The 25,444-nt window shown below is 35.4% G+C and overlaps 3 protein-coding genes across 4 annotated transcripts in view; 2 read left to right on the top strand and 1 right to left on the bottom strand.

Moving 5' to 3' along the window:
* The window catches only part of LOC135681556 (uncharacterized), a 52,116-nt gene extending 41,315 nt beyond the window's left edge, over window positions 1–10,801 (top strand). For both annotated transcript variants that reach the window (XM_065196094.2, XM_065196095.2), the window contains exons 11-13: window positions 3,779–3,981; window positions 4,871–5,209; window positions 9,083–10,801. In XM_065196094.2, the coding sequence (XP_065052166.2) occupies window positions 3,779–3,981; window positions 4,871–5,209; window positions 9,083–9,969 (1,429 nt within the window). In that variant the 3' untranslated portion in view covers window positions 9,970–10,801. The remainder of the gene's footprint in view (window positions 1–3,778; window positions 3,982–4,870; window positions 5,210–9,082) is intronic.
* Window positions 10,802–11,709: 908 nt separating this feature from the next.
* On the bottom strand, window positions 11,710–13,812 carry LOC135681558 (protein transport protein Sec61 subunit beta). The gene is made up of 4 exons (XM_065196097.2): window positions 13,666–13,812; window positions 12,700–12,794; window positions 12,202–12,297; window positions 11,710–11,876 (listed from the first exon to the last, which is right to left on the bottom strand). Exons 1-4 carry the CDS (start codon window positions 13,666–13,668, stop codon window positions 11,789–11,791), a joined length of 282 nt encoding a protein of 93 aa, XP_065052169.1. The 5' UTR covers window positions 13,669–13,812; the 3' UTR covers window positions 11,710–11,788.
* A 19-nt stretch (window positions 13,813–13,831) lies between these two features.
* The window catches only part of LOC135681555 (uncharacterized), a 43,431-nt gene continuing 31,818 nt past the window's right edge, over window positions 13,832–25,444 (top strand). The window contains exons 1-11 of the mRNA XM_065196093.2: window positions 13,832–13,971; window positions 15,726–15,837; window positions 16,981–17,031; window positions 17,370–17,447; window positions 18,275–18,349; window positions 19,580–19,703; window positions 19,965–20,020; window positions 21,003–21,738; window positions 22,857–23,088; window positions 23,762–24,088; window positions 24,740–24,928. Coding sequence (XP_065052165.2) covers window positions 13,927–13,971; window positions 15,726–15,837; window positions 16,981–17,031; window positions 17,370–17,447; window positions 18,275–18,349; window positions 19,580–19,703; window positions 19,965–20,020; window positions 21,003–21,738; window positions 22,857–23,088; window positions 23,762–24,088; window positions 24,740–24,928 — 2,025 coding nt within the window. The 5' untranslated portion in view covers window positions 13,832–13,926. The remainder of the gene's footprint in view (window positions 13,972–15,725; window positions 15,838–16,980; window positions 17,032–17,369; window positions 17,448–18,274; window positions 18,350–19,579; window positions 19,704–19,964; window positions 20,021–21,002; window positions 21,739–22,856; window positions 23,089–23,761; window positions 24,089–24,739; window positions 24,929–25,444) is intronic.

Below are 25,444 nucleotides of genomic sequence, written 5' to 3' on the forward strand. Positions count from 1 at the left end.
CTAGGAAGAAACATCTAATGAAGGTTGCTATTTTTTTAGCAGAAGTATGCTTCTCAAACAAGAAATCTCTATGTACTAGCCAATTATTTTGGCGAGAAAATTCAGTCTGCGTCATGAGAAGCAGTTTTTTTGCATAGAGCCCGTTGAAAATCTGCCCCTGGTGCTTTCCAGTTAGCAACAATTCCCAAGAAATCACAGGTAGTCTGGAAAATGTTTGAAACGTTTGAAAGTCTGGGAAAAACTGATGAACCCTGAAATAAATTTTGCCAATACAAGAAAAACAACATTTTTGGCTTCCTTTTACCTTACAAAGATTATCAAGTAATGCCCAAAGGCAATTTTATGTTGTCTTCAAGCTGTGAGTGTAAATGTTTATAACATGCATATATGCGCGAAATCAAGCAAAATTATTAACCGTGTCTCCATTTTAAAAATTCTCCTCCTACGATTATGCTGGTATCTTATTTTGTAAGTACAGCTTACATCAATTTTTATTCTTCAAAATCCTTTATGTTACTTTAGATTTCAATCAAAATTATAGATAACAAATTGTTGGGCTCATTAGTGAATTAAAGTTTCTCAAACTATTGTCACACAGTTGCAAGGATCAGTCTTCAAAAGCATGCTTTTTAAATAGCGATATTTGTGCTCCATACATTGAAAGCACATTTTCACGGGTTTGTTCGTCGTGTGAGTTCTTGTTCATTCGGGTAAACCTGAAGGTTCGCAAACGTATTTTCCGCCTTTACCAGCAATTGTCAAGAAATATCACAGAAAACTGGGTCAGGCCAAACAAGTTGTTTTTCAAAAATATTTGATGTTTTGTTTTTCTTAATACATTCATGGCTCCTTTCTCCTTTGTGAAAGTTTTTCCATTTTCACATTGCTTTCCCACGTCACCAAATTCTGTAGCAATAAACATTTTGCAATCTTTTGAAGGGGGTTTGTATATATCGTTTCTCCCAGTAGTCTGAAAATAATTTCATTTCCGGTCGGTTCTGTTCATTTTCTCTTTTCACATCATTTGAGCTCGATTTTATCAGTAAAAAGCCTTATTTGTAAATATAAAATACGCTATAAAGTATGAATATAGATATAAAGTATGAATTCCTGAATGAGATAAAAACAGCCAGTAAACAAAAAGTAGTTTTGAGCACACGTGTAGAATAAGATTATTCTAGACAAAATTATTGGACTAGAAATGAATGTGTTTTCAAATGCAAGCTCGTTATTCAATGTTTTTTAATGTTTATCTGCAAGTAGTTTTGCAAATTACAATGAAGGCATTGATATTTGATTGTGGATTTGTTACAGACATGAATATAAAGGCGTGCCTTCCTAAGCTCTTCGGTAGCTGTAAGAACCGCTGTTTATAAAGCCGCTGTCCAGCCTTGTGATAGCTTTTAGCAAGTACTTTGTTTTTATGGGGGCAGCTAGACCCAGAATTAGTTGTGTAACGGAGAAATCTGGGGAAATAAGGTAAAACTGAAGCGGGGCTCCTATCTCGGACTTCAAGAAAATCCAATCAGACGATGTAGAGCATGTCAAATACAGTAGCAAGTCAAAAAACTGAAAATTGTTTTGGCTAACCTGGGGAGCTGAGTTATTTGCTTTAGTTAAAGATCTTTCAAACTTTTTGAAAGTAAGGTGAAAGTAGACATAGATTTAGAAATAATTTTAGCTCCCCTTTACTTCGGAGGCACTTAGTTAACGAACTAAAGTGCCCTAAACTGCGTTACGCCACTGCCTAAAAGAAATCATAGCGCTCGATGGCCGAAGTCTGTCTAGGTGTTCACTGAAAGAAGTGGTTGCTAAAGGGTGAGATACGTTGGTATATCAAGATTATTCTTGCGAAAGAAATATTTTGTAGATAGATAAAAATCCTGAGAGTTCTGAGATGGAAATTCCCTATAAATTTCATAGTCTCCAGTATATATATTTAGATATTTGTAGATAGATGAAAATCCTGAGGGCCCTGAGATGGAAATTCCCTATAAATTTCATAGTCTCCGGCATAAATGTTGAAATATTTGTAGAAAGATGGAAATCCTGAGGGCCCTGAGATGGAAATTCCCTATAAATTTCATAGTCTCCAGCATATATGTTGAAATATTTGTAGATAGATAAAAATTCTGAGAGTTCTGAGATGGAAATTCCCTATAAATTTCATAGTCTCCAGCATGGTTGGCACTCAAGGTTGGTATCGTACGATTTTATTGGTTCGGACGTCTTTAGTAAACAGAGTAATCCTATTCAGCCATCTTCAACCGGACACCTTTGCTGCAAAATAGTCTGTCTAAAAATACCCGCTGTCTGGAGATTTTCCGTAGCCAGACAGCAACCTTTGACTTAAAAGGGTGGAAAGCGAATTCGGCGTGTTTCCACGAAACAGTTTCGAGTGTGTTTCTTTAGAGGATTTAGTTAAGGGCGCGCAGGCACGCACCCAACGTGGGTTGCGAGAGCGGTTAATAGATATTAAGCGCAGGCACGTTACAAGATATGGAAAGGGAATTTTAAAAACCAGCATCTTTGTTAAAGGTAATGTGTCCATATAAAAGGACTGCGTATACCCAACTTGTCAAGCCACCCATCAAAATAACAGCTTGCGATTGGTTAGTATTCTTGCAATGCAAAACTGCTCACTTGAAAAGCTAACCTCGCAGCAGGATAGATAAAAAGAACGACCGTAATGGCTGAGGCGATGGCGATTCGCGCGCCCAGCTGCTACCACGCGCGTCAATTTCTGAAAGCGAAAGCTCTGCAAGTTATGGATTTAAGAGTCAAATTAAATTCTGATTTTGAAAAGGAGCAAACTGTTCAGACATCTTGGATGAAGTAAACCTTATGGTGTACCTCAACGGTCTGGTTTAGGCCCTCTACTGTTTTTGCTACATATAAATGATATGTCGTCTTTATACAGATGACACAGACATTATCATAGCTGAGAAGAGTTCTAAAATACTTGAAAGCCAAAATATAGAGCTAAGTTACTTAGTTACTAAATTTTCCCCACCCCAAAGCATTTGGCATCTTTTCACGTGTAACCCGAGCTCTGTGGAATCGTCGAAATGTTCGAATTATACGAAAAGTGTTCGATTTAAACGATATGTGTTCGAGTTATACGAGAAGTGTTCGATTTATGCGTGTTTCCAAAAATCCTGGATTTTGCCTCAGTTATCCCCACATCAGCTCTGTTTAGCCCTTTTCCATGTCATCGCAACTTGCATAGAAAAACGCTTTTGTCAACTTATCTGGTCTTTTGATAAGAATGTAACATAAAAATAGGCAATGGTGCTAATCTTTCAGAGCTCAGCACATGGCTGGCAAAAATTCCTTGAACTTACACTCTTCATCCCCAAAACAATTATCACTGGAAATGACTTGAGTGACAGCCAAAATGGCCCTTCAGTTACAATAACTTTTTTTAGGTAAGGTTACTTATACCACCACCAGAAAAGTTCTTTCTCGAGAGGGAACAACAAAATTGGTCGAATTTTGAAAAGTTTGAATTAAAGAGATCCGAAAAGTTCATATAGGTTTTATGAGTTTGCTAGGGTTTTTGAAGGGACCTGAAAATTTTTTTCGAATTAGAGAAAGTTCGAGTTACACATAATTGAGTTAAACAAGAGTTGGCTCTATTCACTTAACTAGCTCAATCGATTATCTTTTGGAAATTGCGTTCTAAAGAAAATTTTTATTAGATGTTGCAATAATTCATTATTGGTCCTTTCCCAGTTGCTTCCAAATCTAAATGCCCCTTCTGAATTTGTTATTGTAGCGATGAAGAGGGTGATGCAATGATGAGGGTGAGGGATTCCGAGGATATTAAGAGTCTGGCCCGAATCGGATTGAACAGAAACGATTTCGGAGAGGAAGAGTCAATGGAGTATGGGTTCCCACTCACTGCACCCATTGATTTTCACGCAATAGACCTCGGGCCTTTGCAGTTGTATCACGGGAACAGTGATGCTGTTATTGCAGGTACATTGTAGTTTTTTAAGTTCTTCTATTTCTTGTTCCTCTTTTATAGCTGTGTTATTGTTTGAGGAGAGTTTTATTTGACTTTCAATGCGTTGCGTGGTTTACTTCAAAATTTCTCAGTCAAAATACAACTTCAGACTGCAGGAAAACTTTTGCATAAAAAATGTAAAGTCTGTTTGTGTGCTGCTATGATAAACATCCACCATGGGTGTTTTGGAATTTTGCTCATCCATGATACCCTGCCAAACGGAGCAAAACCGTGCAGTAAATTGGATGGATGAAACTTGCGTTTTGTTTGTTGCTTCATTCATTGAAATTGCTCATGTACTTTCTTTAAGCTTAAGTTTGAGGTAGGGACATACACTTGGTCAGATATTAGGGGGCCAGCCTATTGTTTTGAGAAGATGACATCACATTTTCCCATTGTTTTGGAACAAAAGACCATTGTCCTCCAAAATATTGGGGGGCAGCTGTCCCTTCGTTTCCACCAGTAGTTTGGTGTTATTGTCATCAAGGCTAGAACATTCTTGAGTTTTTGTTATTTAGATTTTGATGATGATTGGTTTTCTTGTTATTGTCTTGTTATTGCATACCACCAAAATTATATAAAATTTAGGTTTTAAAAAAATTGACTGCAAGTTTCCCTTTCAATTCTTGCACCCAGAGAGTCTACATCACCCTTCCACTGGTTCTGCATTAATGATCAGTTTTTGCAGTAATTTGTATTCTTGTAGACTGATACAAAATCTTGAGTCATGAGTCAGAGTTTATAAAAACAATTCAATTCAATTTATACTTTGAGGCTTTTCATAGATGCACACGTATGTATAGAAGACATACACTTTTGCATTCACATTTTGTCACTGTCAAAAGCAACATTTTCCTGCAGGTTCAATAACTGAGCATTCAAACCCAGATGATATCTTAAAAGAAAATCCAGAAGAACTGTTTGATGTGTCTGAAGATCTTCTCAAATCTTCCCCAGAGAACATTCTCGATTCACCAGAAGATTTCTCTGACACTTTTGATATGTCTTCTCCTTCACTGCAAGATCCAGGATGCAATTTCAATCTTGTTCAGGATAATAGAAATCCTACCACGTGTGCTTCTGCTAGATCAGAGTCTATTAGTACGATGAGTGATATCAGTGTTGAGCAGCAGATGCTTGCCCAGTTTCAAAGGCAGCAGTCTACCAACAGCAGCATTTGCAGCCCTATTAGGCCAGATGGTAAGTGGAATTTGCTAGTTTTCTTGAAATCTTTTTAAACATTTCTTTAAAGAAACTGACCTTAAAACCCAAACCTTGTTTATGTTTGTCAAAAGCAGATTTTGGTACAAAAATACTGATTGCATAGGCTTTTGAACTGCTTTTGAAGAAGAAAAGGTTTTTGATGAAAGAGATGACAAGCATTTGAGCCTAGATGTTGAACTAATGTGCCATTTGTTTTTATTTCTCCTGTCAATGTCTCATGTTTTCCTTAACCGAATTTTGAAAACATTCCTCGGCATGGTAACTGCATTCTTTTTTGTCCAAAATCCAACAGCATTCTTTACAAGCTTATGAAAATGATAAATAATTTAGCATTTTCTAATCTTAAGTAATTATCCTTTCCAGTAATAGAATTCTGTTTCACAAGTGGATTTAAAGCATTAAATTGTTTACCTGTTGACAAAGCATAGCATTGCATATTAATTGATTGGTTTTGTAATACTATTAGGTGAATTTTCAGTAGCATAAGTCTAAGATTTTAATGTTTTCTATCAATTGCTGCTGCAAAGCAGATCATTAAACAGCATACTTCTGTATATTTTTGTAGTCAGTCCCTTTATGTTTTATTCAGTGCCAGGGTCAGGCAAAAATCAAGAGGCTCTGAGTCAAAATACATTACAGTGCCTTCTTCATTCTGCCTGGGGCATTGTTTAGTGGTGAAAAAATTAACAAATAGAAATGGTCTGATGATTTGTTCTTGAGGGATTTACCCAGTTTTATAGTGGCTGTAGTGCAGTCACTTAGCAGTTGAATTGTGCATTTATGATGCAAGTATGAAAGTTGGTACAAGTACACAATTTGACATGCTGAGTCAGATGAGATGCAGACCCCACCTCAAAAACGCCCCTAAAGCTATTTTTAGACTGGGGTACTTGTACCCAGTCCTCCTTTGGATCTTCCTCTATATCTTTTAAATTATGCAAGTTATAAACCCGAAACTTAGTATTCTGCCGTAATTTGACATGCTGAATAAGATGAATCATCTTCCGTGAAATGGGCCTGCTTTGCTTGATACCATTCTGAAACTTTATTGTCTAAGTTCGTACGTAGCTATTGGTCACTAGTGAGCTCAAAAACAAGTATCTAATCTTACCCTTATTGAAAAGAGGATTGAAGTATGTTTGATGGGAAGTACCCTATTTGGTGGCATTGCTTCAAGGAATCTTCAAGGAACCTCATTGCTTCATTTACTGAAATACGGTGACACGACGGATCGTACAGCAAAACCAGTGCCTTTGAAACAATAAAATCTGTTCATTGTTATCCTTTGGGAATACTTTGTTCGGAGGCTCTTGAACAATGATTTTTTTCCAAAGCCAGAAAAATTTATGCGATAAAAAGATGGAAATATCATTGAGAAACAAAACAGATAGTGAAAAATATCAAAGAGGTTAATTATCAGGCATTTGCTCAAAGTCATTCATCCTGGCAAAAGTGTCGCTTAGCAAAGGAATATTCGGCAAATGCCACCAATTTCAAAGTGGAGAGTTAAAATTAATGAGTCGAGCTTGAATTTAATGGTTTAAAATCTTTGATATTTCGGGGTCAAAAAAAAAGGATACTGAAGGTCAGAGCTGCAAAAAATATTTTGCTTTCTGGGAACCTGGGAACTGGACAAGAATCTGTGAGGTGATAGTATTGTGTACAATAGCTGTATAAATACCACACACAAATTCCTGCAATCGCGTCTAATTCATTGGGTCTAGAGAATGTTTCCAATAAAACATTGTAAATTGACTGTTTATTGCATCTTTTTTATCTTTGGCGAATATTGACTATGCGAAAAAAGTAACATCTCAATATTCAAAGGACAAATACGTTGTGAAAGAACACGAGGATGTATTTCAATACCCATCAAAAATGGCTTTAAAAAAGCCAAACATTTCACAGTATACTTGTTAAAGCTTAAATATATATATAAATATATAAGAGTATAAAAATTAAAGAGTATAAAAATATATACCCAGTGGTGGATCAAAATAGGCCAATCAGAAAAGCGCAAGCACATGGCCGGCATAGTTGTCCAATCAGTGTTTCGTGCCTATAAAAAAATTGCCACTGGAACAAGCTTTTTTCAAAGCCATTTTCAAGTTCTGTACCGCCGATAAATTGTTCACCAAGACCTAAATCAGACTCAAGTGCCATTACATTGTATTTGGGAATTGCTGCCTAATGTTTTTTTCTTCTCTTGAAGGCTCTAGCATTGGATTTTTGAAGACATCTTATCCGTATAATATATTAAAAACGTTGAAGATTGAAACGGACGTTTCACACAGTAAACGTGAATAAATTATTGTCTCAGTTAAAAGGAAACTACTGGTGTATGTAACATGTTACAGAATTTTTGTTTCTCAAATCACTTTTCACTTTAACTAATGCAAACAAACCTTCATCGTGAAAACCTTTACGCGGCCCCTCCCTAGGGGACCTTAAGGTGTTGCTCGAACTCCAGCCTACATCGGTTACGCCACTGGTCAGTAGCACTTGATAGAGCAACGAAAGAACTGTTACCTGAAGAAAAATCGTCCAAACAGATTTTGCATCTTTTACAAAATGAAGAAACTGTGTGACAGCCAGTAAACGCGTACCTAAATAAGAAGCCAAAGCAAACCCTTTCTTTTAGTGCGTTTGTGTAAACGTGGAGTGGTAGCCTGTGGTAGCCATCTTTTGTTATCTCCTGTTCCAAACTCAACCCAAAGCTGTACTCCGCTGAGCTGACGAAACAATGCAATTGCTATTATGAAAACATCAGTGTCAACCGTTTCGATTGCGACTCTTCCATGTCCTGAACTGGAAATACTCTTCACGTAGACAAACATTCTATTATCAGCTTCTTCGTGGTTACAAAGCTCTTGGGGACATTTTGGGGAAATATCATCTTATTCAGCATGTCAAAAAAGGTATGAGGTAGAACAAGACGGAACTGGATAAGAGTATCCCAGTCTAGAAATAGCTTTAGGGGCGTTTTGAAGTGGGGTCTGCATCTTATCTTATTCAGCATGTCAAGTTATGGAAGAAAAATAAGTTTCGGGTTTATAACTTGCATAGTATAAAAGATATGGAGGAAGACCCAAAGGAGGACTAGGTACAAGTACCCCAGTTTAAAAATAGCTTTGGGGCATTTTGAAGTGGGTTCTGCATCTCATATTATTCATCATGTCAAATTGTGTACTTGTACCAACTTTCATGCTTGTATCATAAAATGCACAATTCATCCTTTTTTGAGGTTAAGCAGCTGCACTACACTTCTGGTCAAATTTTCTTTTTTAAACTTTTCCCATTGAAATTGCCAACTTTTTGTCAGAAGGAAGACAGGGAGGATGTTTTTCTGTTCAAAAATCCTGTTCAATGAGGGATGGTTGTATAAGTAGTAAGGAAAAATAAAGCTAAACAATTATAAAATCCAATGTGTTGTAAATAGAGTTGTAAAATAATTTAAATGTTTAGCTGATATTTTGGCCCAGCATACAGCTTTGCCAGAGTAAAATCCCTGATGAAGACCTGTATGCTGGGGCAAAATACAAGTGTACTACAAAATTTATTTCAAAATTCAATTGTATGACATATTGGATTCTCATCATCGTTTTCCTCCCTTTCACTTATCTACAACTTTGATGGCAAGAAATTGTGACAGATTTGCATTTTTGACTGTGTTTTCTAATTAATTTGTAAAACTTTGCATAATTTCCATTTTTTGAATCAAGAATCATGTATTTTTAATCAATCCTGTGGCTGGAAAAGTTCAAAAGCATTTGATCTATCAACAAAGTTACTCAAATTTGATTTGATTTTTGATAGAGTGTGATTTATGCAAAGGTCATTTTCTTGTAGGCCCATTAGATCGCGCAAGAGAGTCGAAGAAAAACTCACTCACCCATCTAGCAAAATCGTTAACTGAAATGGAAGTTAATTGCCCACCTAATGTTGTTGCACCACCAACTGAGTCAAATCCATATTTAGAGATGGCATACATGCAGAATGTGCAACAAAATAACATGTCAGCTATTACTGGAAGACAAGTATCACCTCCACAGAGTCAAGGACGATCAATTACAGACCTGACATTCAGTGCCCCACAGCAAAGAGGTTACACAAACTTTGATGGATTTATGCCTAACGGTTCATATTATGGTGCTCCCCCAAACACAACATGTGACTTTCGTGAATTTAAAAGCCCCTTATCAACATACCAAGGAAACATACGTACAAACACAGTTGAATACACCAACAACTCAATGCATACATCACCAAATTCATTTCAAAGTAATTACTCAATGGGTAATGGAAAGACCCCTTCGACAACAATGCATTTCTCCCAGTACAATATGGAGAGGCCTCCAAACGTCACCATAACTACTCCAGAATCAAATTTGCAGGATTTGAGAACTGTTGTTGCGACAAATGGCAGATCTGAATCTTCTCCAAAGTATCCCTTCTTGAGCCCCATGAGCCCAAACCTAAATTGGAGTAACAGCCAAGGACATGGAGATGTTAATATGGAATCTGTTGACCCTATAACACTTTCAATTTATAATGGAAACATGCAGCAAAGTCAGTTAGCATATAATATGGGGCAAATAATGAACATGCAGCAACAACAGCAGCAACAACTTGCCTCCCTTCAAAGGCAGGAATTTCCGCAAGGATTCTACAACCATGACCAAGTGTCCTTTCGAAATATACCACTACAGCAGAATCATCATCCTGGGCTAAAATAGATAGCATTTGTTGTCTGAAAATCTGTTGCAGGATCCTTTATGGGTGCTCTTCATGATTCTGCAAAGGGGTGTGACACTTTCCTAAGACATGAAGTCAAGTGACCCTAGACAGTGAGTGCATTTGCGCAGCCATTATTTGTGAGTAGCCCCAGAGGACTTTTCTGTGACAGCACATGATGCCATAAAATGGGTGCTGTTTGGGAAACAAATGTGGCTGACTACTCAATATTTTGAGCACAAAAGGTACTTGGGGTGTTTAACCCAACACCCAACAAAGAAAGCTGCTCAGAAAATCAAAACTCATCCTGTTTGTAGGTTAAATCTGGGCATTTGTTTGCCATATTTCACTTGCTAAGAATGATGTATTTTGAAAAAGCACATGCAAGTTGCCCACAATGCACAAACTTCAAATTTGACAGTTTTTCAAATTGTCAACTCTTGATGATTGAAAAAAACTTGTCACCTGTAACCACAGGAACTTAGCAATTTTTATTGCCAAATGAAAAAGAACAGTGTACTTGTAAACCAAGGCCCTTCACAAGTCAGTCTTAAAAATGAGGGCCAAAGCATTCATAGTTTAGATTGATTGGTGCTTTTTGGTCAAATTACATCATTACTCAGCAAGTAATTGGTAGTGTGAATTTGCATGGTAGTATAGCTTTGATTTTTACTTGTTAACTGCTCTGGACTTTTAGATTTTTCATTAGGCAAATATGCTGAGTAAGTGATGACTTTCTCTGTTTTTTAAAAGGGTGGTTTTTCATTCAGTAACCATGATTTTAGTTTCAGAACTGAGCTTTAATAATGTTAAGATTTTAAGCTTTGTTGCAAATCTGTAAAAAATTGAATGCTCCATGCGATCAAACAGCCTACTTCTTCCTCAGTTTAAATGAAATATAATCTAGGAGCTCTTCTTCTTCAGTTTCTGTTAAAAAGATAAAACGAAAAAAGAATGTCCTTGAATTATGAGTTTTTACCAGTTATTTCTGTCAAGCAGGCATGTTTGAAGTGCCTTTTGTAAATATAAAGTCTTTTCTTTGTGCTTGTTATTGTAGACAAATAAACTATGGTTGTCATGTGTCTAATTATGCTTTACATCTTTCTGTTGGACAATAATCAAGGACAGATACCATAATTTTGTAATTGTGTGCTTGTAAATAGCTACTTGGATGAGTGTAACTGTTGAGTATTGTAGGGCTTAGCATCCATGACACTGAAACTTATACTTCATGTATATATGTGATCGAAATATGCATGCCTAAAATAAATTCTTTATCACTTGTTGTTGTATTCTGTTGCTGGTGATATTGGGCTAGGCAGGGATTTCTAAAGCTAAAATCTACAGACTTATTCTATTCAGGTTTCTGACAAAGTTGTCTTTCAATTATGACTCTTTAAGAGGACAAATAGATGTCTTATCCTAAAAAAGAAAGGAAAAACCTTCACAATAACTTGATTGTTTGACCTATTAGATATATTGCTCTTTAGATATATTTTTGAATTTTGAGATGTCTCCACTTCAGCAGACAACTACCTCTTAAAAAAAATCCATTTTTGAAAATGATGTGTACATTCGGTTCAAGAACCTTAGTTTTCAATATTGATTTGAAATGTCCATGACAAACCTGTCATCTGCCAATGCTGTCAGTCTATGTTTGCAACAGTTTTTCAAAAAGGGAATCACAACATAGCATGGAACTGATGTAATTCATGGCTCAGATCTCAGTGAAAAAAAAACCATTTCCTATTTGAATTTTTAATATATAATTTACAGAGGACCACAACATATAATTTTTATAAACTAGTTTATGAAAAATCTTCAACCCCTTGTGTATTTTCCCCAGATGTGAAGCATGAAGACAAAAGCGATGAACAGCAAACTCATGACCAATACAGGAACTGGGCCACTGAAAAAATAAACAAGATAATTAAAAACTTCAAGTATTTTCAAAGGGAGTTTGAAAACAAATTTTTTGTAGGAGAAAAACCTTTCATGACAACTTCAGTGTCAAACTTTTGGTTCTTATTTTGCTAATAACAACATAAACATTTGATGGTAAAGTTTGAAAAAGTATGAGTTTAAATTGTTTTAAGCAAGTATTTTAAAAAATGGATACAAATATGCTGACACAAATATTTCAATGCAAAAGCTGTTATAGCACTGTTATATCAAGACATAAAGGTCCCTATCACAAGTACAAATGTGGTACAAAGATGATACAAATTACTTACACTTTTATTCCAGGGGAATCCTCTGTATAAAACCTCCACATGTTTTGTGGTGAACTACCAGTTGTCCTCCTTGCAGGGGCTGCACTGGTCCCCTTCCTGAAATAGTATAATTTGTTATCAACAATGGTGTCATAAGTCTCTGACAGCTATTTTCCTTCATAGTATGTTCCTTCATATTTAAACAAGCTATTGTTTATATGACAAGTAATTGAAGAATAAAGCTTGAACATATTTGCTGTCATTTTATGTGTAGTATACATATAAAGGAAACCTAACATTGTTATCTGTGTAAAGAAAAGTCTCCTTATGATGTAAGATAGAGGTTATAACATTGCAGATTTCAAAAGCCGTTAGAAAATAACATGTTGCTGAGTGAGCTCTCATTAAATCTAATTACTCAAAATTCAAGATGAAGATTCAGTATAAAAAACTTTTCATTCCCAAATATGCTGATTTAACATACTGCTGTTATTCACAAAATGGTCGATAAAAGGGTACCTATTTCTAACTGTTGATCCTGATTTGGGGGCACCACCACCTGCTTTGGGGGATCGCCCACCTGAGCCAACAGATGTTGCTGATGATGACTGAACCTGTAAGAAATAAATTAAATTACCACACTTTAAATTCTATTTTAAGGTGATATCATTTCTGTTTCAATTACTTGATATTTTTGGATAAATCTGAAATGATGGTTTAAAACTGCCAACATTTAGCTGGGTGGCAATTCAAACATTACAAAGTTGTCATTCAGAGTTACATCATAAAATACATAATCGTGCCAATTCTCAGTAGTCTGTTGCATACATATCCCTATTTATACTGAGAAAAGGATTATTATAAAAGCTACCTGTAGGTGGAAATTTCAATGAAAAATAATATAATTTTTACAGCCTCAATTTATTAAAAGAGGTCTAAGTGGTGATTTGAAGTCTTTTTCTCACAACATTGTAAATATTCTAGATATAAAACTGAATTGGAAAATAAACTAAAGGGGATTATTGCATTTTGCATGCAGCCACAAAAATCCCAAAAAACTGTTATCTGAAAAATCTCTAGTATATTTCTATTTCTACATTCATTAATACACTTTCTTAAACAATGTGCTACATTGATGCTCAGATGAAAGTTCCTTCTAAATAAATTACTTAATTCGGTCATAGCTTAAAGTTATAAGATTTGCTTAAAAGAAAATAAAAAGAATTCATCGAGAACAAAAGTATGTTGTAAAATTGCATAGCCCCTGTGGCGAAAATTTGAAATCAATCTTTTGGTCAAATATACTCAGTAAAACGAGCCACCAACAATACGTTGAGGAAAATATTTCACCCGTTGGGACTAAACGATTTAGGCCATTCGTTTACGAAGGTTGACGACACAAATTCTATCTAAAAACATCGAGTTACCGTTTCCACTGAAGCAGATAATTCTCTTTGCAACTGTAATTCTAAATGAATAACTTACCATTTTGATAATTGATTATGTATTCTTCGTTTTGTCTATAGAGATTTTGTCAACCAGCAGAAACCCGTGTTTGGCCAAAAGGAAGTTTTGAAGTTGAAATTTCTAAATGATTCCTTTTGTTCTCGTGTTGCTGACGTATGTTACCTGAAAGAGACTATTTCCTCCGCAGCAGCGAAACCGAGACTGTGATTGTTGTTGTTGCGAAAAATGGTTGTATGAAACATTTCGTTTTAATTTTTGGAGAGAAAAGCATTGAGAGAGATGTCATTTTTCAGTAGATTTAGAAATCCTTCAGATAAAGATAAGGTGTGTGATTTGATAGCCTGTTTTATAGCTTGTCTTGGTCTTTGAGAATTTGAAAAGCGGATGTTACCCTTGTTGTTGTTAGTCATTGTTGATATTTTCTTTCGTATGTATCCCAATTGATTAATAGAAAGCTCTAGATAACTACGATAATTAACAGGGACTGCGGGAGTGAAGGCAGGGCTATGGGTGCTATTACCCTCTATTGATTTCCAAGATGTACCTGAAACCATAAAATAAATCAGCTTGCTCTTGGTTGGGTTTTTAGCATGTTTAGCCCCCCACCAATCTGTAATATGTTTCGTGCTCTTTGCAAAAATGGATCAGTGTAATCATGAAACGATTGTATCAAGAACTAGATTGGGACAGACTCTTCCAGAGACACTGACTTCAAGAGCATATGGTATGATAGGAGCTCCAGCTGCCTGCGTTTGGGCAGCGTATGACATATAAACAACCATTGGTGGTGAAAAGGATGTAGAATCAATATCATTATTTTAAATCACAAAAACTGAAATTTGAGGTCAGGGACAAGGGTGTAGAACTGGGAAGGATCAGGGGACCAAGGGAAGCTACGCCCCCTTGTTAATTTGAAAATTAGTGGATATTGTAAATGCTGTTTTATAAGTTGTGCCGTGCCGTGCCGATCCATGTGTTTTTAATTATTTATTTATGCTATTTTTTTATAATATTTATACAGGTTTAAGGTTCATACATATATATATGTTTGAACCTATATATGTATGAACCTTTTAGGGCTCACAAGGACGTTGAGATGCCTCAAAATTTTCTCAAGCTTCTGACAAAGAGATTAATAGATTCTTTCTGATGTTTGCTAGAAGTTACGGACACCTTGAGTGTGAAGAGCAGGCTTGGATTCAGGGCATTGGGAACAGTGACATCAAGATCTTCAGCAGCTATAGAGCTCTAATAACTGCTCACACTCAAAGCAAATATGAAGGGGGTTTATGAAACAATATGTCAATATGTTACCCTTAGTGATTTCAAAGTGGTGAAATTGGAGTTCCTTCAAAAGAGCTGCTGCCTTTATTGAGCAAGCATTGAACAGAGCTAACACAAGATTCAGTTGACAAATTTGCAGTTTTTATGGAGAGCATGTCAACCAGGGTTGGATCATTTTTTGTAGAAAAGCAACAACTAAGCACTTAAAGAGGATCATGAAAAGACAAAGAAGACAGTTAGCATCTGAATGGAGTTCTCGTAATATACATGGCTTCCCAAAGGAGCTTTGAATACTTTGCAGGGCACTGAGAATGGTTATGGAAAGACAATTCCTGCATCTAGTTTTTTCAAGCATCAAGAACCCTTGCAAGGTGTTTGATCATGAGGCAATGGTTTGCAAAATGTCTGTCCTTAGTTCTCTAATGGAAAGCTTTCAGTTAGCTGAGAAGACAAAAAGCTTGATGATAGAGGAAAGATGAGAACACACCTTTCTTCTCTTCCACAAGTTTATGCACATTGCCATAATTGAAGATGTTTTCTGATGAATTGCCACTTCTTCGTCTGGTGCTTCATTCATGCAACATATAGAAGAAGCTTTTCCCCACCACCAATTGGCTTAGCTTCTTAGAAGCAGTTTAGAAAATTTTATATCTTCAGTTTTATAACGTTAGTTGTTATGTTTATAATATATAATTGATGGCTCAAATATCTTGCTAGATCTTAAATCTGTCAATATATAGATTAGCAAATTTCATGTTACTATGATAAAATGATAAAAGTTATGTCATTTTTAGGACTCAAAAAAGGGCTGGGAGCCTCCAAAGATTTTACCAGCTGAAGAAACAGACAGTCAAGTCACTTCAGATCAACCTCAAGATACCAAAAGCAGTTTCAATTTTATCACAGGTGATGATGAATCCTACACTTGATATACACTGAATGATTTATAAAGGATGATTTCCATTTGCTTCTTTGTCTTGCATGCAAAATATTTTTTGGGAACGGTTTTATGAGCTGGGATGCATGCTAGTCAGGCCTGTCACTATTGGGGGTGTGTGGGGTGTGACACCCTCCCTTGAAAAATAATTCCATTGTAAAAACGAAGAGTTTTTTGCCATCTTTGGGTAAATTGTCGCCAAATTTGCAAACTCACAAGATGGTTCACCCACTTTGTCAGCAAATATGACGTGGAAACCCCCCTTGAGCACAATATCTAGTGACGGGCCTGATGCTGGAGCATCAGGTTAGAAAACTTCAAGGATCAAAGAGATACCTGCATAGTTGTAGCCAAGAATAGATAAGGGGAAAGGAAAGTGTTATCAGTATATTTTAAGCCAAGGTTTTAATATCAGTATAGCAGTATAGTTTAAGCTAAGGTTTTAAAGAAAAAGGAACAATTACATAATTGTGCTTGTTTTTACTTTGAAATAGATATATACCTTGAAGCATGCTAACAATCTCATTATGTTGAATGCAAAATGTCATTATCCATATCAGATTATGATTTACAATACCCTACTTGAAATATGGCTGTTTGAAAATATTCAGACTAATGCCATAACCCGAATAAACATTCATTAAAGATTTTGAAGCTAAGAAATTTAACCAGTCCTTATTGAGTCAGTGCCAAAATATCTTTAACAAAGTATTAAAAAATTTGCAAAGTTTTTATCAATAGAAGATTCAACTTAAAAACCACTGATGTTCTGTGTATGATATTGGTATTTAGAAAGCATTTTAAAGCCTGCTCTTGTGGACAGAAAAATTAATATAACATTAACATTAAGTCACTATAACATTAAGCATGACACTCAAGAGTTACAACTTAAAACTATTCTTTCTACACACTAATACTTATATGTGTAAATTGAGCCTAAAAATATTGAGCCAAGTACAATCAAAGAAGAGCAGCAGTAAGATAACATTCTAGGTTCTTTACAGTTATGAAAAATTGGGTTTTTTTTGCTAAACATGTATTTTAAGTAGCCAAAGGTGCTTGGTCCAAAATAATTTTTCTAAATACAAATAATTTTTTCTCTTGTTACATAGAGGCAACAGTCAAAGAACCAACGAAAACAAGTTTTTCATTTCTTGATGGAGGTATATGGACTGCATTAGCTCAACCTCTGACTTTTAATTTAGCAACTAAATTTAATGAAATTCTTCAGCATTCTATCTATATTGGCTTTACTCAGAAACTGACAACAGAAGATTTTTCTGTGAGCCAAAGTTTTGCTTATTTTTAAACTTTTTTGAACAGAAATTTTTATTTTATGAAATGTATCAGAATTTTGATTCATCTCATAGAATATCTCATAATATGTAAGTCTATGGAATATCTAAAATGTTATTCTTAAAATATAAAACCTTTCCAATAAATATTTAGGAATGAAATGATTTCTTGCTTATATGCTCTTATGATGTAATATTTATTGCAGACAATCAGGCCTTACATAGAGAAACTGACCTTCCCACACATAATGCTGGGGAGGTGTCACAGTTTTCAACATTATTAGGTAACTTTCTATCATTTTTTATACTTTGAGCTTTCCAAGAATAAGAATCATGCCGTGTTACTGTCTCCCAGTAATTGAAAAATTTAGGCTAAAAGCATATTGGCATTATAATTTAGGTTAAAAGCTTTTTCGTCTGACACTCCTCAGAGCATAAAACGTCAGAATAAGGGTCTGAAAGAACACGATAAAATATATACACCCAATGGTGGATGGAAATAGGCCAATCAGAAAAATGAACCTCAAGACCAGCATAGTTGTCCAACCAGTGCCCCCCTGCCTAAAGAAAAATGACCACTGGAGTACAAGAGAGAAAACGAACTCCTTCTGTATACACAATAGCAGCTATTTTGTTTGTATGTAGATTAATTCCAAAACTGCTAGATGGAAAGACGACCGGAATCTGGCAATTATCTGAAACATGTCGACATTATAGGCTTTGGCACAATCTTGATTATCTAAAAGATGTTGTCCGATGGCAAAATCACTTGTTTTAACAGTGTTTCTAGACCACAAGATAGAGGGGGCTGTTCTCTTTGAGGGGTAGTTTTGTTTCTTATCTCGGAAGGAACATGTTGTTTTATCCTTTCCCCCATCTACTATTTAGGAAAACCTCAGTGGCAGTTGCTGTTCTTTTAGTCAATCTTTTATAAAAAAATGAGGTCCGCATAATAATGAAGGAAACATGTTTTTTCCTTGTGCCTTTTAAAGATCAGTGACTTGAGGATGGCGGTCAACATTCTTGGTGAATCTTTTCATTGCGCCGTAAGATTGCTAAAATATTCTAATCAAATACAAATTTAATTAAATACAATTTCTTGGATTTATAGAGCGAAATGAAACACAGCCAGATGAAAAATTATCAGAAGAAGGCCCTGGAAAATCACAGTTCTCTTTTATATCAGGTATTTTTAGCAATGCTGCTCTTAAATATATATTATGTTGTCAATTGAGAAAACTGAATTTTTACCATTGATGATGTTGTTTCATTATTTGTCATTTTTGGGCAGGTATACAAAATTTACTCAGTTGATTTATCTGTCAGATGTATTTTTCGTTTAAATTTCATTTTTCCTTCATTGGTCTAATCATACATTGTTGGATGATTGGAAAAATCAAAAAGGCCAATGGAAGAAAATGTGCTGAAATCGGCTAAATTTCATGTTGTTCTATTTTTAGAACAGATAGCGATATTAAGCTGAAATCTTCAGCTTGTCTTAGTTTTTTGTTAGGCAACATTTATACAAAGAAGTAATTGATTCTTAGGATGCTGGGTTAGCAACCTGTTTCATTTTGAAAAGGAATGACCCATTAGCTATGTGCCTGCGGAAAATTACAATAAAGCGCCTGCTTGGCTTTTTTGCATGTGTTAAAAGTGGATGAACCATTTGAAAAATCTGACAAATTTACTTTATGCTCTTTCCAGAGACCCGTGATGAATCGATAAACTGTCCGTAAATATGTAGGATCACACAACAAAGATTTTTCGAAATAACACAATTCTTGAATGTATACCAACAAAAAAATATTTATAAGCGATACAAGAAAATTACAATAATTCCAAATCTCTCTTTCGTCCAATAATCAACGAGTCCTTTTCTTTAATTTATCACGTAGTGCAGCCAGCGGCTAAACAAGGGCGTTGTCAGTTCTGTCTTAGATAACGTAAACCTCTTTACGATAAATCAACATAGTTTAAATTTCTCCAATAAATTCAGGTAGCACAGGTAGCGGCTAAACAAGGGCGCTTTCAGTTCCATCAAATTTCAAATTATACTTTGTGCATCGGCACTCAAAATCCTTTCGCAATCAAAATATACTTCGTGCATCGGCACTAGATTCCCTTTACTTTGTGTGCATCGGGACTAACTTCTACTTTACTCGGTATGCTTCGGCACTAAATTCACGTTGAAAATTTAGTGGCTTTCCTTGGGCTTCGGCCCGATAAAACAACCTTTCGACTGTTTTACAATTGTGTTTTCTCGCAAGAAGAGCGAACGAACGAGTGCAAAACAAACTTTTGTCCATGCTTCAATCGGGTTCGAAACGGAACAGCATTACCATTATTTATTGCTAAGTTTAAATTCTTTTTCAATAGCAGGCCTAAAAAGGTTTTTTTCAATTTTGGTTTATAGCTAGTGCTGCTGCCAAGACAGCATCCACGGAAAAGAAAAGGGTGGAAGTTACGCCAAGAAAGAAAAAGAAAAAAGCGGTGCAACCTGGCTATGGCAAAACGATGGAAACAGCATCAAGTGACATGTGCGTTTCGCCACTTTAAAATTGTCCAAAGTGATAAATGTGTAATTTGTCTATAAATCGAATCGATTGAATAAAATGTTTCTGACTATTGTTATTTTATCATTGGAAACTCATCTTAATTCTGTATGTGTTGACAGATACACGTTTAAAACTGCAATCTCTGTGTAGATCCTCATTTAAAAAACCTTTTGAGTCTGTTTAGGCCATGTGATAATGTTATAAGCTTCAATAAATGTTGATTGGATTTGTTTTGCATTTTAGAATACAGAAAACAAGATCATCATCAACTACATCTGCATCAGAAACAAGATCCGAAGGTAAATGGATTCTTAATAGCAATATTTATCTCACCGAACAGGAGTGTTAGTTAAGCCACCCCTCCTCTGCTCCCCCCTCCATGGTCTCTGATCTTCTAGAGACAATATGCATGGTACTAGTTCTGAGCATCTCAGACATGGTATAAATGGAAGTATATCTGGGACAGGTTTTAAGCTGATTCTCGAGATTGTCGTAGTTATTGCCACGCCATTATCATCAGCCATTGCAATCATCAGCAATCATCATCAGCCATTATCATTAGCAATTTACGTAGAATTCTAGTACATTGAAACCTCCAAACAAAGTCTTTGTTGTGGACAGATTTTCCTTTGTTTGTTTGTTATTTGTTAATTGAAAAATCTTTGGACAAAACTATTCATCCGCTGTCTGGAGATGTCTGTTTGTGGATATGTCCCTTATTGTTCGCTGATGAAAATCCACGATGTACAATACGCGAAGGTCCAAATGACAATGCAAATTTCTTGTCCTGATAGAAAGCTGTTAAAGTTTGTTTTTGGAATAGTAGGACTCAATGACTGCTCAAAACTTAGCGATTAGAAAGCGACCAAGCCAATTTATTGGGAATGCTTTGACTTTAAGTAGGACCAAGCCATTGCGAGAATGGATCGACACTTCTAAGTCAAAGTTACATAGGAAGCAATATTGACAAAATACCGTTAACAAAATTCGACAAAACTCTAATTTCGTCTTTGACTGACATTTTCAATGACCTGAGAGTTCGAACAATCCCAAATATATCCGATAAATTGTTCAACTGGCACAGATGTGAAGAAATACTTTTCTACTTTTATCTACAAAATACTTTTATCACAAAGTGCAAGAAGGTATAAAAATGCTGTAAAGAGTATGGATTCATTTCTTAGCCAGGAATATTTGTAAGATTTAAGTCTATTCTTAGAGTAATTCCATATTGATCTAGGACATTTACGGAACTGATAAATTTGGTACTTTTCTTTTAAGGTTCGGTTGAAAGCGATGTAATGAAAATAGACGAAAGCAAAGAAAATGACAACGATATTGAAAATAGAGAGGAAACGTTTATGCATCGCAAAGAGTCAACAAGCAGTTACGATAGCAGTGCGTTTACTGTTTTATCGGACGACGACGGTGTTAGAGGTAACAAGAAAGCAGAAGATATAACTAGAGACGATGGTTCTAACGTTGCTGGAGCCAGAGATGACTTAGCGGGAGACGGCGAAGCAAGCAAAATGGTTGATGCTGTCGAGCGCAAGGAACTGGTTGGCAATGAACAAATAGATAATATGAATCAACCAACTGAGTCAAATGTACTAGAAATAAATGAAGAAAGCATGCCTGATGTCGATAGCTCTCTACATGAAGTACCTAATGTGGCTTACGAAGACACAAAGCCTGATGTTGTTGACCGTACAACTGCCACTGGCAACGAAGAAACCCTTTGCAATGGGAAACTGAATAATAAAACAATAGAAATCGAAACGCATCTGGATCAAGGACAATTTTCTTGTTCAGAAGTAGCAAAAGAAATTATGAAAATTGGTGATGCTATTGAGAAAACTCTTCTGAATAAAGAAGAAATTTGTGTAAGAGTAGAAAGATTGAAAGAACTTGGTGATATTTTTGATAAATCATATTCATCGTATCAGCTAACACTTGACGAGGAAGAAAAAACAGAACTGTACTTGCAAACGTTGGAATCAAGAGAACAGCTTTTAAGGTATATTGTTTCAAGTCTACCTGTATTAGATCAAGCTCAACGCAATCAACTGGAGTCTCTGTCTCTTGTTGTCGCTTATTGCCTCTTATTGTCTCTTATTGTCTCTTATTGTCTATAGCTATTTGTCTCTTTTTGTCTCATAGTGTCCCTTTTTTGTCTTTTAGTGTCCTTTTTTGTCTCTTGTTACCTCTTAATATCTCTTGTTAACTCATACAGTCTCTTAATGTATTTTAGTGTCCTTTTTGTCTCTCGTAATCTTTTGCTGTCTCTTGTTAACTTATACTGTCGCTTATTGTCTTTTAGTATCTTTTTTGTCTCTTGTTATCTCTTCATATCTCTTGTTAACTCATACTGTCTCTTGATGTCTTCTAGTGTCCTTTTTGTCTCTCGTTATTTTTTGCTATCTTTTGTTAACTTATACTGTCTCTTATTGTCTTTTAGTGTCTTTTTTTGTCTCTTGTTATCTCTTCATATCTCTTGTTAACTCATACTGTCTCTTTTATGTCTTTTATTGTCCTTTTTGTCTCTCGTTATTTTTTGCTATCTTTTGTTAACTTATACTTGTAGTGACCATTGTCTAAACGTAATCATGTCCTCCATTGTGTCTCTGTCATTAACACTTCCCATTGTCTTCGTATCCACGTAACGTAATAAACAACACATTTGTAGCGTCCCCTCGTTTTTTTTTTGTATACGCCATGTATTTAATTCAGTCAGTAAATTTATCAAGACGCAACGGTCACGCAATATCGTCTCTTGCTGGCTCCGTGTTTTCTGCACGTTAAATCAGACATAAAAACGACAGCATTCGCAACAACAAAACCAAAATTAAATATAGGAACTTCGCCAATCAGCGTTCCTATATACTGTCCCTTATTGTCTTTTAGTGTCCTTTTTGTCTCTTGGTATCTTTTGCTGTCTCTTTTATCTATTGAAGTTTCTAGTTTTCTCTTAGTATCCCTTTTTTGTCCCTTATTACCTCTTATTGTATCCTTTTGTTACTTGCAGAGTCAATATTAAGTTACGGGTATTCTTTCAAGCCTGGCTTTTATGTAATTTTATCATTTGAAGCTGCCGTTTGATAAAATAATTATGTATTTAACATCTTTATTCGGCAGGGAGCAGTTGAATAGTTTGCGGAAATCACACATTGGACTGTTATGCGATCTAAAGGAAACGACGTTTTCAAAAAATTATTTAGTGTCCCAAATAGCACAACTACAAGATCAGCAACAGTTGGCAATAAAGCAAGATGATTTTTCTTCAGCCGAAAGTATCAACCATCAACTGGAGGAAAAGCAGAACGACTTGAACAATTTCAAATACAGGCATCCGATTGTAGAGCGACGGGTTTGTTTTTTTTAATGCTGTTGATTTTATGTGTCTAGAAACTTCTTTTTTTCTCAAAGCTGCAATGCCTGCCAAAAATCTTGGTACACTGTTAACAGTGTTCAAGGGCAAATTTAGCCAACGCAAATGAAAACACCACGAAGATTTCTGGACTTTTTGTGTACTGTTTGCAGGCATTGTACATAATATTGAAGTTCAGTCTTTATTGGCATTTTGAGATTCACTAGAATGTTCGTCTCCTATAATAGAACTAAAGAAACATTTATTTGTTGTACCGCGACTTTTACTGTGATTGTCGCCCCCAAAGATGGATACTCACCCTTTAACGACCAGTTGATACAGCCTAATTCACCACAAGTATTTTTTAAGGCATGGAAACATTTTTTTGCCTTAGACATTTCTTACGTGCACAAGCTATCTCGTGCTTGTATTCTTCATTTTTGAATTCTTGCTTCTACCGGGTATTCAAAGAAATTTTACTTTGGGAATTGGAGCATTAATTTTGCTTATATTTCTCGAATATAATTTACTTGCGAGCAAGCTACAAATACAAAGGCTCTTTATCTATAAATTATCGAGCTTCGGTCTTCCACAATTCATGCAACGCTTTTTGCTTTGTGATGTTACAATTTTCAGCTGCTTTAAATGATATTAACTTATTAATCTTTTCTAGGTATCCGAACTTTTCGAGCAATCTAACTTGACCATAAAGACTAATTTACAGGAATGCGATACTCTAGAACGTGAATTCGAAGAAATAATATCAACAGAAAGAAAAAGTTTAAATGAGAAGATAACTAAGAATGACAATAGCCTCTACAAAGCTAAACTGTTGCTAAGCGAGGAGAAAACTAAGCTTGATCGAGAAATGGGACACATTGCATTGGATAAAGAGCACCTTTGTAAAGGCAAAGTGAAACTTGATAAGGAAATTATGGACAGAACTAAAGAAAAGCAAGAGGAAAAAGTTAGATTAACACAGGAAAGAGATGTTATACGAGTAAGTAATGAGATTTGATAAATTTGTTTGTTTGTAAATATTGATCATCTTGGCATCATCAAAAGACCTTGTAATATGCCAAAGGTACAACACAAAGGATCTTATCAACTCTTGATAGTTTTCTTAGATGCCAACCGCTTTAAAAAAAACCAAGCAGTTTGGGGCATCTAGATAATTGTGAAAATATTCAAAATTCATGCCTAAAAGTTTATGATTAAAATTTTGCCGAACTCTCAAGTTCAATTTTTTGTATTTTCTTCTTTTGCACTTTGTTTGTTCTCCCATATATTATTACTTACGTTAGTTTAATCACTCATTGCCATTACGTGTTCATATATCACAATTTCTTTTACCTTTTACAAATACTGCTAATCTTTATGCATTTTCATGTCACTCTTTTTATAACGACCAAAGTTCTGTTTTGATTGAAAATCGCTTCTTTTCGATGTTCCTGTTTCTTCATTTCAGGTGTAATTCAAAACTTTGTTTGTTTGTTAGTTTTTTGTTCTTATCAATTCTATATTTATGTCTGTTAATTTTATCCTTGATAACCTTCCCTGCGATTCTTTTCAAGATCATCTGTTATTGTATATTGCAGATTTGAACTGATGGAAAACAGCAATTTTTTGTTATCTATTTTGTTTCCATTAGAATGAAATTCGAGAACTGGAGGTAAGATTAGAGGTCTTGCGAAAGAAAGAAGATTTATTCAATTTGGATATTGACACGGTAAATCTTGCTATTCAAGAAATGACGAAAGATTTTCTACCACAAATGGAAAGGCTGGAAAAAGAAGAAAAAGAAATAATAGCTAAAGAAGTAGAAAACAATTCGAAACTGGTTGGTCATTTTACTCAATATTATGCTTTCTATTTAGGGCTGTTAATAGAGAACTCTCTGTAAAAAAAGCCAGAATTTAAACCAAAGGTATGACTTTGGCAAAAACTAAGCTGCTTTTGTCGTACATGTGGGAGATTTTCTGAAAAAGCACACCATGTTATTCTCTGTGCTACAAATGCTTACTGCTTTGTCTATGTTTGGGCTATAACGTCTAAAGCTGGAATCTGACAAAAGTAAAATTTATTGAATTACCCCCTTAAAATGTAGTTTGGTAGCTTCCATTTAATTTTTTTCTTTTGCTTTCATTTCGTTTGATTAAAACCATCTAAAAACTGTGGTTTTTTCAGGTCTCAGTTTCCCTGAAACCTGTTCTTTTTTTACTTTGACACGACCCCCTTACCACAATTCTTGTGCTATGAAAATATTAAGTTGGCTCCCACGCAAAATGATGTTCAATATCCACTACTTTTCAAATTAACAAGGGGGCGTAGCTCTCCTTAGCCCCCTTATCCTTCC

The sequence above is a fragment of the Rhopilema esculentum genome, chromosome 12 (assembly GCF_057945365.1).
Source record: "Rhopilema esculentum isolate cy_ngs chromosome 12, ASM5794536v1, whole genome shotgun sequence".
NCBI lineage: Eukaryota > Metazoa > Cnidaria > Scyphozoa > Rhizostomeae > Rhizostomatidae > Rhopilema > Rhopilema esculentum.

Excerpts from the sequence above, each read along its gene's own strand:
- LOC135681558 (XM_065196097.2), bottom strand. Across the intron at positions 12,298-12,699 it reads GGATCAACAGTTAGAAATAG|GAAGGGGACCAGTGCAGCCC; the intron begins GTACCCTTTTAT and ends ATACTATTTCAG. Across the intron at positions 11,877-12,201 it reads GATTCCCCTGGAATAAAAGT|TGGCCCAGTTCCTGTATTGG; the intron begins GTAAGTAATTTG and ends TTATTTTTTCAG.